Source organism: Podarcis gaigeae (genome assembly GCF_964106915.1).
Source record: "Podarcis gaigeae genome assembly, chromosome: 14".
NCBI lineage: Eukaryota > Metazoa > Chordata > Lepidosauria > Squamata > Lacertidae > Podarcis > Podarcis gaigeae.
The window spans coordinates 4,824,325-4,844,981 of NC_139690.1; the positions used below are offsets into that span (position 1 = coordinate 4,824,325).

Genomic DNA, 20,657 nt, shown 5'->3' on the forward strand with positions numbered 1-20,657 from the left:
AGTTGGGGATTTCTGAATCCAGCTGATAAAACTCATTAGAGCAACTTTCCTTTTGGTAATGGGACTGAACAGATTTCGGTTGCACTTTGGCTTTGAAGTGGATATAATTGGATTAAGATGGCTCTGTGTTTCATTTCAGATGCAGAGTCTTGGCACACGGGAGCTGACATTTGTGCATCAGTAACAATTCCTAAAATATGGAATTAATTCTGGAAGGGGAGGGACCCATAAAACTTTCTTTTCTCTTGTTCTGAATCACCTGTGAAAGATAAAGAAACATTTAAAATAAAATAAAATAGGGCATTAAGAAACCTCTCCATTTTGGGAAATGCTACCAGACAACTTGGCTGGCTGAGAGGATATATTGATTAACATGCTTCCTGTCCACTACATTAGCTTTGCATTGGCATCCAGCTATGTTTGGGAGCATTGACTTGGCCAGACACCTATGCTTTGCTGACACCCTTAATCAAGGGTGGTTAATCCCCAGCTCGGGGACTTGATTCCCCTCCCCCCAGCAGTTTTTTTTTGCTACCCCAGTGACCTCACCAATTATGACAGCAGCAGGAAAATTTACCTTATTTTAAAGTGGGCCTGCCATTTAGGCAGGGAAACCCCAGTGCCCCGATGCAGCTGGAAATTGCCCCCCTCCATTCAACATAATTTACTAGCAGAGAGTGTGATTTGCACAGCTCTGGTGAGAAGGACAGGCTGTGGATCCTCTGTGTGTGGGCGATATAAAGTCATCAGAGGGTTGGCCCTCTGGCTAAAAGCTGTTTGCTATCACTGCTATTCCTTTTTTTATTTGTTGTGATCCAGGTCAGGGAGCACGTTTGTTTTTGTAAGCTTGGAGAAAAGCCAGCTGGTAGTAAGTCTCACAGTGTTGGTGTAGGATTGCAGCAGTAAGGCTCCCACATGGTTTGAATGCTCTTCACTTGGGAGAGGACAGCTCTTATATTTGTTAGGCTGAAAGCTTAAAGGGTTTATAACTGTGTAGATATTTATCATCTGGAAAGCAAAAATGTACCCAAACAGGCCTTGTTATTTTGTCACCTTCCTCCTCTCTGCAAAGGAAGCATTTCCCCTTCTTTCTTCCCTCCTCCTCCTCCTCCTCTTCACTTTCTCTTCCCTGTGAAAGCTCACCTCCAAATTGGGGGAAGCTGGGCAATTGGAGGCGAATCTTCCCAGTGACCCTGGTGGTTGCTTAGTGCTATAACAGCCAGGGTCTCAAGAAACAATGCCATGACCCCAAAGGAGCCTTCCGTTAGATTTTCCCCAAATAGCTGTTCCTCTGTGCCGTGTTGCAAACTGCTTTTGAAACAGGACAGAAGATTCAAAAAGCTGTTTACAATGTCAAGGGCCCTGGCTGGTTAACACAGGGTTATGGGGGTGTGGCGAGTGGAGTGTCAAATCTTTCGCAAAATCTCAGGCACTCTGTGGATCAGAGCATTTATTCTTGATGAGAAATCAGTTCCCTGCAAAGTCCCAACAACGCAGGCTCGTATCTTTAGCTCGTCACTTTTCAGTCTGTGATGTTGTGGTAGTTAGGCAAACTTTTCAGTGAAACACAAACTACTGTCAAGTTGGGTGGTTGAAGAATCTTGTTTAACCCAGAAGCTTGCTATTGTGGAAGCAAAATTCCAAGGATTGGCAAGCACCAGGATCAGGCTGTAGGCAGGTAGAAGACAGGTGGTCCTAATCCTGGTGTCCCTGCTCCATCTGCACTGCGTTGGATCCAACTGACCTTGGAGATTTGCAGCAGGTGGGGGCCTGGGATTGGCTTTGTGGCATCACCTGGTGACCAGAAGGAGTCTTGGCTGTGGTGACAGTGGCCTGACTTGAAGGACCTGCTGTTCCTTTCTCTGGTCAGCAGCTGCAGTGGAACAGGGAACAAGCTTGGAGTCCCTACTGAGTCTGACACTGGCCATGTTCCATGAGCCTGGTCAACCACTAAGAGTCTGCTGAGGTCAACATTTGAAGTATGGCAGATTGGCATGGGAGGTGGGATTTTTTCTGTGCTAGTGAGTGAATCAGTGGAAACAAGTTTTGCCAGCCGAGGCTTATGGAAGTTGCAGCCCAAAACATCTGGAGAGCTCCAGGGTGTGGAAGAATTGAACCTAGCTGAATCACTGAATTTTATCACATTTCAAACTCATCATATCCCATTTGGTGCCTTGAATATTTCATGAAATGAAAAAAAAAAATGAAAACTGAATACTTTTATGTCAAAAGGTGAAAGGACATGTATAAAAAAATCAGTCCACATCCCCAAGGGGTTTCTATCCTCATAGATGCTGGTGAGGAATTCTCATTGAAAATGAGAATATCCCACTTGCTAATGGGGAAATTTGCTTCCTGTGATCTGGAAAGAGGGCTGGACCAATCTGTCAATATAAGTTTCTGCTCAATTCCTCATTTTTCAAAGTTGAAGTCCCGTTTCCCCTATTTTCTGCATCCACATGAAAATAGTTTTCATGTACATTTCTCATAACTTGCATTTTTGCAAGCGGTTTTTCCTAATGGAGTTCTCTGCATTATTTTTCACTACTTTATATGCATTTTTGTAGACCCTTTTTGGCTGGATAATACACCACAAAATCCAGAACAGTGCAAATTTCAAAGACTAGCTGTGTTTTGGTTCTCGTTGTTTCATGAAATGTGAATTAAAATGAGAAACTAGCTGGCCGGAGCTGAGTATTACTAATATGTTCAATGTGATCTTAATTTAGGGGTTGCTGCCAGGGAGACGGCACATGCCTTGAAGACTTTGGCTCAGGCAGCCCGAGGTGTTTCCGCATCCACCAGTGACCCAGCAGCAGCCCACGCAATGTTGGACTCGGCGCGGGATGTCATGGAAGGCTCAGCAATGCTCATCCAGGAAGCAAAGCAGGCTTTGGTGGCTCCTGGCGATGCAGAAAGCCAACAGAGGCTGGCTCAGGTGAGGCTGGGTGAAATGGAGAGGGATTTGGGGGCCCCCACTGTGCTCTTGTTCAGCCCCCATTCACTGCAGCAAAGTTTGTGCAGGAGACTGTCTCAGTGGCTTGTGCCCTGTGACACCCGTCCATCCATTTCTCCTTCTGCTGCCCTTAATGGTGCCTGGAATCTGCCACCCAAGGCAGATGGCTCATTCTTTCTCCAACCTGTCTCATTCCCATGAAGCATTTGTCTTAGCTCCTTCAAAGTTGATCTCCATCTGTACCTACACCAGCGTAGGGATGGATGGAGGAGTTTCTTGTGGTCCATGCCACTTCCATCTTGCCAAAGCAGTTGCCAACGCCCACACCCTGTTGGTGTTGAAGGCCAAGAATGTGGTTCAAGTGGCTAAAGACATAGTTCTGCAGGACAAGGTGATTTCTGCCCCCATTCCGTGTGCCCTCTGCTCCTCTCAGCTGGAGGCCTCCCTCTGGTGTCAGGGAGGAGAGCTCTTATGGATGGTCTGTCAGTAGCTGCTCAGAGACAGGCGCTTGGCACAAGGCGAGAAGAGGCCTGGATAAGTCAATGGAAGAAGGCCCAGGAACTATGATTCTTGCATTGCAGGGGGTTGGACTAGGTGATCCTTTGGATCCCTTCCAGCTTTGTAGTTCTATGATTCTTTGATTTCTACATTATTTGGTGAAATACTAATATTTAAATACAGTGGTACCTCGGGTTACATATGCTTCAGGTTACATACGCTTCAGGTTACAGACTCCGCTAACCCAGAAATAGTGCCAGTTACAGATAGGTAGCCGTGTTGGTCTGCCATAGTCAAAACAAAAAAAATTCCTTCCAGTAGCACCTTAAAGACCAACTAAGTTAGTTCTTGGTATGAGCTTTCGTGTGCATGCACACTTCTTCAGATACACTGAAATAGAAGCAGTGCTTCAGGTTAAGAACTTTGCTTCAGGATAAGAACAGAAATTGGGCTCCGGCGGTGCGGCAGCAGCAGGAGGCCCCATTAGCTAAAGTGGTGTCTCAGGTTAAGAACAGTTTCAGGTTAAGAACAGACCTCCGGAACGAATTAAGTACTTAACCTGAGGTACCACTGTATGCACGTTGTTGCAGAGATATGCTTTTAACACATGTTTTATTTCAGAGTGCATCTTGCTTAAAGTACTTTCCCATATAATACGGTAGGGGGTGTTAACCCCAGTTAGTATCTTTTTGAGCTAAGAAATGCATTGCAAAATTCAGAGAAGTGTGAAAATCAAAGGAGAATTGTGTTCTGATTCATATATTAGTCCAGGAGCTGCAAATTAGGTCAGTTGGCTTGAAAATCTGCTCCAATGAAATGCTCCTTCCTCTGTCCATCTGGGTGGCGTGTGCATTGTTCTCTCCTGCCCTTTGCCTCTCCGTTGTCAAAATTTAGATTGTAAGCAACATGACAGCAGGGATTTCTGACTGCTGATGCCTATCTAAGATGCGAGTACCACGACCTACTTTGATTATTATTCATTTAAAAGATTTTTATACCCGATGGATGAAGGCAGCCAGACAGCCCCTGCCTACAGGTTCACTAGCTGAGAAGGAACTCAGTTTCTGGTTCAGCCTCCAAGGAGATGTGTGTGTGTGTGTGTGTGTGTGTGGAGGGGGGCCCGCTACTATAGAGGCTACTGTGGGGTGCAGCTCTCATCTCACTCTTCAGGCCAAGGGACCTGGTCATGTGGCCAGAATAACTAAACCGCTTCTGGCACAACAGGACACCATGGCGGAAGCCAGAGCGCATGGAAACACTGTTTACCTTCCCGTCACAGCGGTACCTATTTATCTACTTGCACTGGTGTACTTTTGAACTGCTAGGTTAGCAGAAGCTGGGACAGAGCAATGGGAGCTCACCCCATCATGCACATTCGAACTGCTGATCTTCTGGTTGCCAAGGCCAAGGGGCTCAGTGGTTTAGACCATAATAAACATTTAAAACAGAGACCATCAACTAACCATTACGGAAAGATGTATTTTTATTGCCTTCATAAGCCTAGCAGGATAGAAAAATTTAAAAGTTGTCACAGAAGGCATCTGCTGAATCTCTCTTGGCAGAGTATTCCACAGGACTGGGCTGATGACTCCAAAAGGCTTGGTTTCTTCTTGTTGTTAAATGAGCTTCACCAACTTTAGGAACCAACGATGCTCCTGCAGATGATCTCAATAATGGAGCTGGGATATAAGAGTTCAGGTGGTCCCCGAGGTACCCTGACCTAAGTTGTTCAGGGCTCTGTAATTTAATGCAATGACGTTGAACTTAGCTTGGTAATAGATGGGCAGCCAGTGCAGATGTTTTAACAATGGGGTCATGGGTTCTTGGCCATGTGTCTCCACCAACATTCTGGAAGAATTTAAGTCTCTGAAAGATTTGTCCCTTTCTCACATCCTCCTGGAATGTTGAGGCTACTGGCTTGTGGGGGTCTGGTACTGGGGGGGATGCACTGCACACATGCTCAGAGATTGTAGGCAGCATTAATTTGGATTCTCTTTGCCATGTTTCCCCCCTGAAGGTGGCCAAAGCTGTCTCCCATTCTTTGAACAACTGTGTGAACTGCCTTCCTGGCCAAAAGGATGTGGATGTAGCATTGAAGAGCATTGGTGAATCCAGCAAAAAATTGCTTGTGGAATCGGTGAGATACTTTTCAATATTTATATGTTGTTGTTGTTGTTAAGGTGGTGGTGGTAGGTTTTTGTTTTTGTTTTTAATGCAAAGCTGGCCTTAAAAATGGGTACTGCAACCTCCAAGAAGCAGAACATTACTCTCAAAAGAGTTGCTTGCTTGTAGACTTGTGGTAAGATGGTGGTACAGATCTGGCACCATCCATTCCATTCTTATTTAAAAAACTACTTTGCCACAACTGACTGTATCGTTAACACAAGAGACAAATTTCAAGATCAGCTTCCCCTCTGGCCCCCTACCGATCCGGAAGACATCCATGACTTGATCGTCAACCTCAAAACAGGGAAAGCGCCTGGGCCAGACCTGATCCCGGCAGAAGCTATAAAATACCACGCGGACTGGTGGGCCAAGGTCCTGGCGAACATCTTTGATGCAGTTAACAACTCTGGAATGATTCCGGAAGTATGGAAGGACGCTGTTATCGTTCCAATCCACAAAAAGGGCTCACCAGATGACTGGTTCCCGGGGAACTACAGGAACATCAGCCTGCTCTCAATAGTGGGGACACTGTATGCCCGCTCCCTGTTGAACAGACTAATCCATTGGGCCGAAGAGAGAAAATTAATTGGGCCCGAACAAGCTGGATTCCGCCCAAAACAGTCAACAAGTAATCATATTCTAATTTTACAGCATCTTGCCTGGAAATATTCCACCCCAAACGGTGGCCAACTCTGTGTGGCATTCATTGACCTAAAGGCAGCATTCGATAGTATCCCCAGGAGCATCCTCTGGGAAAAACTCACCCGCTGGGGCATCGACAGAAGGCTTCTCTGGCTAATAATCAAACTCCATGAGAACTCAGCGGCCAGAGTGAGATTCACCCCGGAGGGTGATCTCACCAATTCAATTCCCATTAACAGAGGTGTCCGACAGGGTTGTATATTGGCTCCACTCCTGTTCAATTTGTTCATAAGTGACATGAAGACTCCCCTAATAGAGGCCCAAGAAAGGATTCATGCACCCCGCCTAACACTTTATCGCTGCCCCTTGTTACTATATGCGGATGACGCAGTCATTCTTTCTTTTTCTAGAGTAGGTCTCTGGAGGGCCCTAAAAATTTTTGGGTCATACTGTAACGCAAATTCCCTTACAATTAATTATGGAAAATCTAAGATCCTGATTTTCTCAAAGAGCCGGAAACTCCATAATTGGAGAATTGATGGGAGAGTTATCGAACAAGTCTATAGATTCCAATATTTGGGAGTTTGGTTACAACATAACCTCAGATGGAAGGCCCATGTAGCCTATGTTACAAATAGAGCCAAAGCTATCTCCTTGGCGATCTTGCGATTCTTCTTCACCGATGGGGCCCTTCATATCCCATCGGCGTTGAAAGTCTTCAAGGCCGACTTCCGGAGGCGGCGCGAAACGGCAATGGCGGTCCTCTTCTGTCTGTGAAGAGGGGCTCCGCGGAAAAGGGTCGCCAGCTGCGGCATAGCGGCGACCCATCAAGAAAAACCACGGGCGAGGTGAGCCCGTGGCCGTGGGACTCGGCGGGCACCAGTAGCCCCCCCAGAAACGGAAAAGGAACCCCGTAAGGGGCTCCGGAACGTAGAAGGGGGAGCGGTGCTGTGAGTTCATCGCTCTTTCTGCGGAAGCGAAGCCGCGCGGCTGCTGCCGATGAGCGCCGACCTTTCTTCTTGAAACTTTGGATTACAAGCAACATACCCGTGAGTAAGGGGTATTAAAATTTCGGGACTAAACTGTTAAATTCGGCTGAAAACGGGAGACGAGAAACAGGAAGTCCGTCTTCCGATCCTGCTTATAAGATCAAAGCAAAGACTCTGAGAAGCGGGAAGCGCTTTAAAAGAGGCTGTAAAAAGTTGGGACTACCGTGTATTGGGTGATTTTGCCTCTAAGGGAAAAGTGGAAACTCTCTTAAATTTGTTGGTCTTGTAACTGGAACTTTCCTCTCATTCGTGGAATACAAGGATTAAAAATTAAAGGAACCAAGTCGTCGGGCTGTCGGGCGTAAGAGAACTGTCAAACTGCGGAAACTGCCATTAGAATTTATACTGCTACATTGGAACATTGTTCTTGGAATATTGTTGCTGGCACCTGTTTAGAAACTTTGTGACTTTAAAAAAGAGAGCTCTGGAGGACTTTCCTTTTGTTTGGAAACTACAAGGATTTAGCATTGGGATTACAGGAACTTTAATGGCGGAAAAAGTTCTTTCTTTCTTCTGAACGTTTGAGGCACTCCCCCTAGAGGATTGTGGAGTTATAGAGGCCTGGGAACTATATTTTATTTTGATTTGCTGTTTCAATTGTTTTTACTCTGGACTTGTCTTTCCCATGGAATAATAGACAATTTGACCTTGAACAGAGGCAGGTGTGGAATGAGTGGCTCAGGGAGAACAAGGGCAGCTAAAGCGAAAGCCAAACAAACTGTACAACTTGTTCAAACAACTTTGACTCATCAACGTAGATCATCTGTCCCAGCTGTGCTGGAAGCACAGAGGGGGGAAGTTGAACAGCCTACAGCAGAAGATATGGCAACAGGAGGATCTGAAGGAGTTTTGAAACAAATTTTGGAGCAACTCGCAATTTTAAATCAAAAAGTGGACAACCAATCAACAAAAATTGACCAAGCCACATCCTCGATTAGTAAATTAACTGATCAGGTTTCCCAGCATACTCAGGCAATCGAAAATTTGCAAGGAGCAACAGCGGAAAATCATAAATTAGCTGAGGAAGCCAACCAAAAAGCAGAGCAAGCAAACAAGAAGGTTGATGAGATCAAGGGAGAAGTGAAGCCTCTGCAAAGACAGATAGGGGAACAACAAGCCTATCTGTCAATGGTTGAGTTGAAAAATCGGGAGAATAATCTCAGGCTGAGAGCCATCCCAGAACTTGAACAAGAAGATCTGAGTGGTTATTTGACATCCGAATTTTCCAAGTTCTGGGGCATAGAAGAAGACAAGGATTTTAAAATTGTAACTGCTTTCAGACTGGGAAGATTGGTAAAGAAAGACAAGTCCAGAGACTGTTTGATTATTTTGAGATCAAGGGAAGAAAGAGATAAGATACTAGGCCTGCATTTTAGAAAATCACTGGAGATACAAGGTAAAAAGGCTGAAATTTACAGAGACATACCGAAACAACTATTGGACCTTAGAGCTACCTATTTAGAATTGTCTAAATTGTTGAGATACAACGCAATCCCTTATAGGTGGGAGTTCCCACAAGGACTATCTTTTACCTACAAGGGGAAGAAAGTCAGAATTAAAACAACAGAAGACCAGCAAAAGTTCCTGCACGACTACGGGGAAGACCTTCAAAAAGGAGCAACAGCATCTTGGCCACCACCACTACCTGGACAAACACCACCTGGAGCTGGACCTACGCTTCCACCTCCGGGATCAGAGGAAAAAGAAGACACCCCATTGTAGTATCAACAAATTGATCCAGGATGTCTCTGCAGCTACTCAGTTGGAATATAAATGGTGGAAATTCCCCGGAAAAAAGAAGGAAAGTATTCCATATTTTGAAAAAGGAACAATTGGACATTATTTGTCTGCAAGAAACTCATGTGACTAGGCTCCATAGGAAAGTGTTAATTAACAAAAGATTAGGCCAGGAATTTATTTCATCGGACAAAGTCAAGAAAAGAGGAGTGGTGATATATGCAAAGGAGAGCCTGTCACCGAAATTTTTATTTAAAGATGAACAAGGAAGAATTCTGGCGATTGAAATTCAGACACAAGGAGAAAAATTTTTGATACTAGGAATATATGCACCAAATGAGGGGGAATCAGAATTTTTCAAGAAGCTGCATGAGACTATGCTGGACTATTTGGACTATTCCAACATCATTATGATGGGAGATATGAACGGGGTCGTATCAACAAATATGGACAAGTCTCATAATCAAAACATAACAAAAGACGGCAGGCTACCTAAAACTTTTTTTGAATTAACTGACAATGTGGATTTGATTGACATATGGAGGATAAAGAACCCCCTAGGTAAAGAAGGAACTTTCTTTTCTGAGGCTCACCTGTCATGGACACGAATCGACCAGATATGGACAACTAGAGGACTGACACCCAAGACTAGAAAAGTGGAAATCTGCCCAAGAACTTGCTCCGACCATAACGCCTTGAAAGTGGAACTGAGACTTAATTTAACCGGCTCTTTTAGATGTAAAATGAATGACACCTTATTAAGAGATCAGGAGATCGTGAAGAAGGCCCAAAAAACTTTAAAAGACTATTTCGAGATAAATTTAAATACTACGGTGGAAAAAAGAACAATCTGGGACGCAAGTAAAGCAGTTATGAGAGGGTTTCTGATACAACAAAATACGATTAAGAAAAGACTCTGGAATGAAAAGAAGGACAAGATATTGGAGAAAATAAGAGAAGGAGAGAAAAAACTAAGAGCTAGGCCAAAGTCGAAGGAGGTGCTGAGAGAAGTGAAATTCTACCAAGCACAATATTCGAAATTGATAAATCAAGAGGTGGAATGGAAAATCAAACAAATGAAGCAAAGATCATTTGAATCAGCGAATAAATGTGGGAAACTGCTAGCATGGCAGTTAAAAAAGAGACAAAAATTAAATACAGTTACAAATCTAGAGACTGAAGGGAGAATTGTTCAGAAACCAGAAGAAATTAGAAAGTGTTTCCAGAGATATTTTAAAGAACTTTATGCACAGGGGCCACAGAAAGAGTTTGAGGTGGATCAATTTTTAAAAATTAATGGATTACCAAAATTACCTCAGGAAAAGAGACCAATCCTGAACTGTAAAATAACACAAGAGATTGAAGGTGCCATCCAGAACTTACAATTAGGCAAATCTCCAGGCCCTGATGGACTAACCTCCAAATATTACAAGATTTTGAAAGATTATTTGATACAACCTTTGATGGAGGTCTGCAACCAGATTATGGAGGGGAAGAAGGCACCGGAAACGTGGAAAGAAGCTTTCATCACATTGATACCCAAATCAGAGACTGAAAAGACCCAACTCAAGAACTACCGTCCCATCTCACTCCTAAATGTGGATTATAAAATTTTTGCGGATATTCTGGCAAGTAGGTTTAAAGAAGTACTTAATGGAGTGATCCATAAGGACCAGGCGGGCTTTCTCCCTGGCAGACATTTGTTTGACAACACCAGAAACATCATCGACATTTTGGAATTTCTACAAACAAATATCAATACGAGAGCGGTGTTAATTTTTATTGATGCGGAGAAAGCCTTTGATAATATTTCCTGGATGTTTATGAAGAAAAATTTGGAAGGGATGGGAGTGGGACGGGGGTTTGAAAATGGAATAGAAGCAATTTATACAGAGCAAAAAGCTAAATTGATAGTGAATAATGTGGTGACAGAGGAGTTTAAAATTGAAAAAGGGACACGGCAGGGGTGCCCCTTATCCCCTCTTTTATTTATCTCAGTCCTGGAGGTGCTTTTGAACATGATCAGGGAGGACCGGTTGGTACAAGGAATTCAGGTCGGAGTGAAACAATACAAACTGAAAGCATTTGCAGATGATTTGGTTTTAACATTACAGGAGCCAGTACCCAGTACAAAAAAAGTTTTAGAATTGATACATGAATTTGGTCGGGTGGCGGGATTTAAGTTGAATAAGCAAAAAACTAAGGTTTTGGCTAAAAATTTGACTTCTACAGAAACAGAGGAGTTTCAGAAAGAGACAGAATTAAATGTGGCTAAAAAGGTGAAATACCTAGGGGTCCATCTGACCTCAAAAAATTTGAATTTGTTTAAAGATAATTATGAAAAATGTTGGTCGGAAATCAAAAGAGATTTGGAAATTTGGTCAAGACTGAAACTTTCCTTGTTGGGCCGAATCGCAGCTATAAAAATGAATGTATTGCCGAAAATGTTATTTTTGATCCAGGCCCTACAGATCGTGGACAAAGTGGAATGTTTTGGAAAGTGGCAAAAGGATATTTCTAAGTTTGTCTGGCAGGGCAAAAAGCCCCGAATAAAGTTTAAAATATTAACCGATTCGAAAGAAAGAGGGGGGTTTGCCCTGCCGGACTTGAGGTTATATTATGAGTCTGCAGCCTTTTGCTGGTTGAAAGATTGGTTTCTTTTGGAGAACACTGATGTCCTGGATCTGGAAGGGTTTGACAATGCGTTTGGTTGGCATGCATATTTGTGGTACGACAAGGTTAAGGTTCATAGATTGTTCAAAAACCATATTGTCAGAAGAGCATTATTTATGGTCTGGACAAAATACAAAGACTTATTAGAGGGTAAGACCCCGAGGTGGCTATCACCGGTGGAGGCTAAGGCCCGAAAAAGACTTAACATGGAGGCCTACTGGCCGAAATATTGGGAAATAATTGAGAAAACTGGAGACAATTGGAGGCTGCAGAGCTTGGAAAAATTAAAAAATAAGGTGCGAGATTGGCTACATTATGCCCAAATTCAAGAGGTTTTTAAAATGGATAAAAAGGTTGGGTTCCAGGTGGAAAAATCGAAACTAGAGACGGAACTGTTAGAACCCAAAACTAAGGTACTTTCGAGAATGTATAACTTGCTGCTAAAATGGAATACACAGGATGAGATAGTTAAATCCGCCATGATAAAATGGGCACAGGACATTGGGCATAATATCATGTTTGAGGACTGGGAAAAGTTATGGAACACCGGAATGAAATTCACGGCATGTAATGTCTTGAAGGAAAACATTATGAAACTGGTATACCGGTGGTACATGACCCCAGTCAAGCTTGCTAAGATATATCACCTGTCTGACAATAAATGCTGGAAATGTAAGGAGGCGGAAGGGACATTCTTTCACCTCTGGTGGACTTGTCCAAAAGTGAAGGCCTTCTGGGAGACGATTTACAACGAGTTAAAAAGGGTATTTAGGTATACCTTTCTTAAGAAACCGGAGGCCTTTCTTCTGGGCATTGTGGACCAGAAGGTGTTAAAGAAGGATAGAAATTTCTTTATGTATGCTACTACAGCAGCAAGAATTCTCATCGCTAAGTATTGGAAGACTCAAGAACTACCTACATTGGAGGAATGGCAGACGCAGTTGATGGACTATATGGAACTGGCCGAGATGACTGGCAGAATCCGAGACTTGGGAGAAGAAACAATGGAAGAGGACTGGAAAAAATTTAAGGACTATTTGCAAAAACACTATAAGTTGTATGAATGTTAAGAAAATGCACGATTAAGGGAACTCTAGCTTCAGCAACTTGATTAGGTAAAATGAAAACTAAGATACAAGAAATAAGAGGTGGAATTAGGAAATAACTTTATTATGTTAAACTTAAGTTCATAGAAATTGGGATATAAATATTGGGAATTTAGAAACATGATAAATTGAAAGATACAGTGAGTTATGAAATAAGGTAATAAATTGCTGATGTTTGTATAACAAAGAATGCAGGGTCTGGAGGATGTGGGGAAGTCCAGTTGGTTTGTTAAAAATATTAAGGAAAGTTGGATCTTTCATATTCTCTTTTTTTCTTCTTTTTTTCTGTTTTCTTTCTTTTTTCTGTATTCTGTATATCTTTGATTATAAGAAAAGAAACTTAATAAAAATATTTATAAAAAAAAAATGAAAGTCTTCAAGGCCAAGGTGATCCCGACAATTGCTTATGCCATCTCAATTTTGGGGACTTTTGCCAACCTATCTCACCTGGAGGTCATTCAAAATCAGTTTTTAAGAGGGATATTGAAACTGTCCAACTGTGTAAGTAATACAGCGTTACGCATGGAACTTAATATTGTATCCCTGGAAAATGCTCTGTGGAAGCACATACTTTGTCACTGGTTATCTCTATGGCACAATCTCCCAAACTTGTACTTGATACAATGTATGTGGAGAGATGATTTCCAGAGCCCATGGGTAAAAAAATTTACAGCTGAAAATAACAGCAATGGGAATCTCCCCATCCAAATTACTAGAGCAGGACATAGTCCCAGCTAAAAGAACAGTAACCTGTAAGCTAGAGGAGATGGACTTGCAGCAGAAAATGATCTTGGGCAATGGTACCTGCTCACCTATAAATCTTGGTTTATTACCCCTCTTAAGGCTCCCAAACTATTTGAATTCCTTAACTTCCTCAGCTCATAGATATGCCTTTGTAAAGGCAAGATTCAACACCTTCCCATCGAACGTGCTGAGAAATAGATTCTCCAATGGACAGATATCGCTCTTATGTGATTGTAATTGTGGGGCACCGGAATCGTTGCATCACATAATTTTTGACTGTGCTTTTCACTTACCGGCCAGGAGCAAGTTTCTTGCTCAATATCTTAAGGGAATTGCCGATGATACGATTGAAGCCAAACTGAGATATCTACTAATTGATGATGACCCCCTAAAATCACTCATGGTTGCCAGATTCCTGATCAGCGTCCTATCCCTAAAGAAGAGAAACGGTCTCCTGTGTGATTCGGATAACCCCTTTAAACCATGACCTATGTTTTAGGTGCTATCACCATTGTTTTAAACCATGATCTATGTTTTAGGCGATATCACCATTGATATCCTTGATTAATTTATGAGCAGAGGGCGATGTATAGGTGTGATGGGATGATGAGCTGCTTGTGCGTTAAAGCTTAGTCCCTCAGAGCTTGGGCATGGTTCTCAAACTGCCCCCTTAAACATGACTCCCTCAATCGCTAGCAGAATCCGACAGTGGGCGTTTGTGGAATCTGCTCCAACATAAAAGTTCCTTAACGGAAACACGTCTTCGGGATTCTCGGCGAGACAGTTTCCGGCGAGGAGTGGGTGTACCTATGGGGGGTCCTGAGACTTCTCCACTGTTTTCACTGGCAGTCTCTCGGAGCCCTCCCTCCGACTCACTTTCTCTCTGAGCTCTTTCCTTCCCCCTGCTGGTGCCTTCCTCTGCTGCTGAGTCTCTCTTAGCGTCTGAGAGCCCTTCCACCGCCTGCCTTTCCGATGGCAGTTCCCTGACAATAGGTTACAAATTTATTGTAATGTATGATGGTGGTCTTTGTTTTTGTTTTGCTTCAGTTACTGTTTGTCTTTTGTAAGTTTTGGCAATTTTAAATTTGGGGGTTTAAGTATAATATGTTGGTATGGGAAACTGTCGTGTAACGGGCCAATGGCCGTAATAAAGATCAATCCAATCCAATCCAATCCATTCCATCACCTCACTCCACCTCATGTATAACCAAGCTTTCACAAGGCTCACTGCAAGAGAGTTTGAGCAGCCTGGCCTAACTTTGGGACAGTTGGCATAACCCTTGGGTAGTCCTTGGATAACCAGCCTGGTGCCTTTTCAGTGTTGCTGGACTACTACAACTCCCATCATCCCTGGCCATTGGCCAATGCTAGCTGGGGCTGATGGGAATTGGAGGCCAACAACATCTGGAAGGTTGGGGTGCAGGAACTGCTGTAATTCCTGTCCCCTACTGTAACTAAACCGAGGTGCACATAGCCGAAACAATTGCATTGTTCCCCTCTGTTCCACCCCTTCTCTGTGCTACAGTTTTTAGACTGTAAGTTCCATGGAGCAGGGACTTTGCAAAGTGCCGTGCACTGAGGTTACTGTATATAAAGCCATTGGTAACTTACCCACAATCCCTCTTTTTCTTACCCTGCCCCTGGCTGGTAGCTGCCTCCCAGTTCAAAATCATTCCAAGAAGCACAGAGTGAACTCAACCAGGCTGCAGCTGACCTGAACCAGTCAGCGGGGGAGGTTGTCCATGCCACGCGGGGCCAGAGCGGGGAGCTGGCAGCTGCTTCTGGAAAATTCAGTGAAGACTTTGACGAGTTCCTGGATGCTGGGATTGAAATGGCTGGGCAAGCTCAGGTGAGACATCTTCCTCCACCAGTTTGCTCTCTGGCTGGGCAGGATGTGGTTGGGGGGGAAGCGATTGGTCGTGGTTGTTGGAGTGGGGTGTTTGTCAGCTCCTTTGTCAGCTTTCCTCAGAAGGGAACAGTGGGATGTAAACGTTGAAATGAAAGGAATGTCCAAAGGAACAGGAGAGGAGAAGACAATAGCTCTTTCCATGCACCTGAAGGTTGCCACATAGGAGAAGGCAGAGTCTTTGTTCTCTAATGCTGTTCCAGATCTCATGAGATCATGTTGAAGGAAGCTTGACTTGGGTTGAACATTAAAAGAAAGCTCTTGACAGAGCAGTGGGGCAAAGAGACCCATTTACTAGAGAGGTGGTGGTTGGGCTCTTCCGAAGCTAAAGGGGTTGGGGATGGAGGATGCTCTAGTTCTAAATTTCCTGTACTGGACTATATGACCTCCAAAGCCTCCTACAGTGTTTATGATTCTATACATGGTGTATGACCCTGTCTCACTCTGTCCAGCTCCCATCCCCCTGACTCATTCGCTATCACTTAGCAGGGAATCATCTGATCCTCCTTTAAAGCCATCTAAGTTGGTGGCCATGACCGCCTCCTGTGGCAGTGAGTTCCATAGATTAACTACAGGCTGCATGAAGGAGTCGTTCTTTTCGCCTGTCCCGAATCTTCCAACGTTCAGCCTCTTTGGATGTCCATGAGTCCTAATGTTATGAGAGAGGGAGAAAAACTTTTCTCTTTTCACTTTCTCTGTGCCATGCATAACTTTCTAAATGTGACACATCTTTTCTCTAAACTAAAAAGTCCCGTATGCTGCAACCTTTCCTCATAGGGAGTTGCTCCACCTCTTGATCATTTTGGTTGCCCTTTTCTGAACCTTTTCCCTATGAATATCTGTGGCTGCCTTTTCCCTAAGGAACAGCAGCAGCAAGGGAAAGTTCTTCTCAGCAAAGGGCAGCATGAGAGCAACCAGCCTGTCTCCTTGCCTTTCCAGTCCACATTAGGCTGCGCTGCAGATCTGAAAGGTGTTGCTTCATCAGCACAGCCCTCATTTGCTCTGCTATTGTCTGGGCAGGCATGGGAGTGACAAAGTATGTCTTGGTTCATCCAGGGCCACCTGCTCCAAGCTCTGAGTCGGCCAGAACCTCCCTGTGTATTGAGCAAAGGCCGCTCTGCCCTTCCCTGTCTAGCAGGCCTGCCAACATTAACAGCTGTGCACCCACCCATGGTCGCTTGACATCTTGTCATGCTCATGGAAATGAGATGCTAATTAAGCCCTTGCAGTCAAGTCATGCAAATTAGCTGCAGCCCTTTTAGCACTTGCTATAATTTCCAGTGTAGCCCGTGGTGCAGAGTGAATGGCCCTCTCTGCTGCTCGCCAAACAGGTTGCCTTGTTCAACAAGTTGATTTTAAAGCACTCCCTTCCCCCCCCCCCACCACTTTTTCTGCAAAGGCCCCCTCTTGTCAAAGCATCAGGGGCCTGGATGCGACTCCTTTTGTCTTTGCATGGAGAGTAACTCAGAGCTTAGCCTCTTTGCTGCCTTCCCATGCCCTAAATCCCTGCCATGATTTGCTTCTTTGGCCTTACAGACGAAGGAGGACCAAATTCAAGTCATTGGAAACCTCAAGAACATCTCCATGGCTTCCAGCAAGTTGCTTCTGGCTGCCAAGTCTCTCTCGGTGGATCCTGGAGCTCCCAATGCCAAGAACCTCTTGGCAGCGGCTGCAAGGTAAGGGCCAAGGCAGAAGTGCAGTTGACCTGCTTCTATTCAAACAAATGGGAGGAAGGAAATCAGGGAATATAGAGATCTGTTTTAGATGGGACCCACATGCCTTAGAAGTGGCCTTTCTGTATGTCAACTTTCCATAAGCTGGTACTTTCAAATGTTTTGAACTACAACTCCCATCAGTCCCAGCATTGTACTGGCTGGGCCTGATGGGATTTGTAGTTCAAAACATCTGAATGGCCCCAGCTTTGGGAACCCCCTGCCACCATTGTTCATCAAGGGGGGCTTTGCTTCTGCTGCCATCTGTACAGTGCAAAGCAAAACCTGCCAATGGAGGCAGTGCCATTACAGAAGTAGCCCTGGGGATAATTTTATTTTTGTTATTTGGTAAATTTCTATACCGCCCTTCATCCAAGGATCACAGGGCTTTTAACAATATAAATACATAAAAATACATTCCACAGTAACAAATAAAAACAGTAACCTCCCATGGACAGTTTTCCTCTCAAACAGGCATTGTGCCTCCTTGCCTTGCTTTTTGTAAACTGTTCCTTTTTCCTACTAGAGAGATGCAGCTTTGGGTTGTGGGGGTTGTTTCTTGGATTAGAGAGATATTTTCTAGTTTGTTTTATCTTTAAAAATTGATATTGCTATTAATTGGCTGCTTGGTTTTACTAGTGGAGGAGAATTTTAGGAGACCGTTACTAGCTTATTTTGAGAACTCTGTTTGGAGCCTGCCCTACCATTAGACAGAATTAAGCAGATGCCTCAGGCAATGGTTTTGGGTGTCATTTATAATTTCTGATTTCTTACTGCCAATTCAAAAATAATTTGGCTGCTCTTGGGTACCATGCATCTTAATTTCTTAAACTTTTCTGGCCGGGTGGTGGTGGGTTGCCACTTGCTTCTCTAATCAAGCAGGCTACCTCCTAGCAGGTCCACCTGTGATCTGCTCTGATTACCCACATTGTTGGTCTCTGAGATGTGCATGTCTCTTGTCTTCTAGGGCTGTGACTGAGAGTATAAATCAGCTCATCACTTTGTGTACTCAGCAAGCGCCAGGCCAAAAAGAGTGTGACAACGCTCTCCGGGAACTGGAGGTAGGTCTCCACTTGACTGCAGGCTCACTTTTCTTGGTGATATGACTGGCAAAGTTTTCATGATTAAGGGTGTTTGTGGCTGTTCTCAAATGTTGCCCCATCAGGACTTGGAGAGTTGCTTGCTAGTCAGCTGACTGAACACTCAGCAGGCTGGCGCTTGAGTCTGCCATCCTAACTGTCTAAACGAGAGTGCTGGTGGATCAAGTGATAAAACATCAAAGCTTGGCTGCCATGGTTTTGTGACGGCTCGATTGCCACAGCTTGACTGCTACTACCCAGGGAACCTTACATCTCTTACTTCCGTAGACAGTGAATACTAAACTGTATTAGCTGCGTAGCTTTGTTCTCAACTAGTATCATTCAAAGATTGCTGTTTTGTTTCCTTTGATCTGTGATAGTGGCCACACTATTGTTGACATCAACCTTCCCCACCCTTGAGCTCCTCATGTTGCTGGACTCCAAGTCCCATCATCCCTGACCCCTGGTCACCATGTTTGCTGGGACTGCTGGGAGTTTTTGTCCCATCTGCCTCTGGGAACTCAAGGCTGGGTTTCCCTGATGCCCTTCCCCCTTGATGAAACAGATAAAATATTCTATTTGTTAAGTTCTTGGATATTTATATATTCATTTTATTCTCAGTTTATTGTCACTCACATGTGCAGATTCACATGTTAATGACAATAGTGGTTGGCATTATTGTTAATTTCTGAAATTAGCTTTACTTTTCTCCACTTTGGGGGCAGATTCACTTTGCCAGATTCATTTGGGATTGTTGACATTCAACAATCTGGAGGCTGATGTGAGCCAGTAAGTTGTTTTTCCAGGATAACTGCCTGGAAGATATGAGTCTCCTTGCATGTATTCTTCCAGCCAGAGAAGGGGCCTGATCAAAGTGTCAAAAATGTTAATATTGTTGACCACATATGTGATAATTTTATTTCTTCCTGCAACCAACCCAGAGATACACAGACAAAAGAAGGGAAGTTATGTAAATACACATATGCTGCTTTTATTGGGAGGGGGTGTACTAAACTAAAATCAATCCATAAAATTGCAGTTCAACATTCTAATAAATATAACAAGCCAGGCACAAAAAGCTGGTTTTCATTTCAAAGCAGTATATTTAGAATGGATTCATTCCCATTCCAAGAAGGGCTTTGCTTAATCAGCTCCCCCAAGCACCCTAAGAAGGTGCAGCAAGGGCTTCATGGTCTAGGATTTTGACTGCATTGCCAGCCATCACTTGTGCCCCTCTTATTTTCAGACAGTTAAAGAAATGCTGGAAAACCCCAACGAACCTGTTAGCGACCTCTCTTATTTTGACTGCATTGAAGGCGTTATGGAAAACTCCAAGGTAGCCATCGTATTTTCTTTCCGTCTGCATGTTCAGTTTCATGACCTGTTGCACTAAGTCATATTTAGCACTCCCTGAAGTGGGGTACTGGAGCCTCCTGGCAGGTGAGTGGGGGGAGGAGCAAAATCCTGGAGCTACAGCTTTCTCCAACATCCAAAAACAAGGAGATTTTTTAGCAGTTATGTCAAAAGTACAGTCCACCCTCCCTCCCCAAAGAGAGTCCAGGCTGCTAATAGTAGTTAAAAAACTATATAGAAAAACAGTGTAAAACAACACTTTAGCAATGCTAAAGGACCTGCAGTGAAACTAATCTTCATAAAACTAACCTCCAAAAATCTAGAGCAGGGAAGGGGAACCTTTTCCAGCCAGCAGGCCAGATTCTGGTGTCTTCCCGCCCCCACCCCGCCCGCCCCCCATCTTCAGTGGCCCACTTGGGCAAGTGGGGGATGCCCACCTGTCAATCAGCTGATGGTGTTGCTCCTGATCCGCAGTGTGGAGATAAAACCAGTAGGAAGCAGATAATGTGTGTGAATTGAGTCTGATGTGCCTTCTAGGTAGGGGGTGTTATTTTTGTTTGTTACTATGTTATGTATTTTTGTCTTTTTATACTGTAAACCACTCTGTATTCCTCTGATGAAGAGCAGTGTAGAAAATAAATAAATAAATGAATGAATGAATAAATAAAAATATTAATAGCATTGCATATTATCACGTATTGATACTAATAAATAAGGCTTATTAGAAGTATGAAGTATTAGTAAACATTAGTGTATGGTTATTAAGTGGTGTTGTGATTTGTAAAGCAAGGATTGAATTGAAAGTCTTGAATTGCCTTCCCCTCCCCCCCCCCCGGCAGGTTCTGGGAGAGGCGATGGCTGGAATTTCGCAAAATGCCAAGACAGGGGACCTTCCAGTCTTTGGCGAGTGTGTTGGGGTGGCTTCCAAGGCGCTTTGTGGCCTCACTGAAGCAGCAGCTCAGGTGTGTTTCGGGTGACTAATATACTAAGCAAGGTTTTCTGCAGTGGGGGGTGACGGTGTGGTTGAGCTTCTGCA

General features: G+C 43.9%; 1 protein-coding gene across 6 annotated transcripts in view; it reads left to right on the forward strand.

Moving 5' to 3' along the window:
* TLN2 (talin 2) overlaps window positions 1-20,657 on the forward strand; it is a 182,862-nt gene that overhangs the window by 119,390 nt on the left and 42,815 nt on the right. For all 6 annotated transcript variants that reach the window (XM_083712373.1, XM_083712375.1, XM_083712370.1 and 3 more), the window contains exons 27-33: window positions 2,730-2,938; window positions 5,472-5,591; window positions 15,223-15,420; window positions 17,014-17,153; window positions 18,157-18,250; window positions 19,515-19,604; window positions 20,461-20,583. In XM_083712373.1, the coding sequence (XP_083568499.1) occupies window positions 2,730-2,938; window positions 5,472-5,591; window positions 15,223-15,420; window positions 17,014-17,153; window positions 18,157-18,250; window positions 19,515-19,604; window positions 20,461-20,583 (974 nt within the window). The remainder of the gene's footprint in view (window positions 1-2,729; window positions 2,939-5,471; window positions 5,592-15,222; window positions 15,421-17,013; window positions 17,154-18,156; window positions 18,251-19,514; window positions 19,605-20,460; window positions 20,584-20,657) is intronic.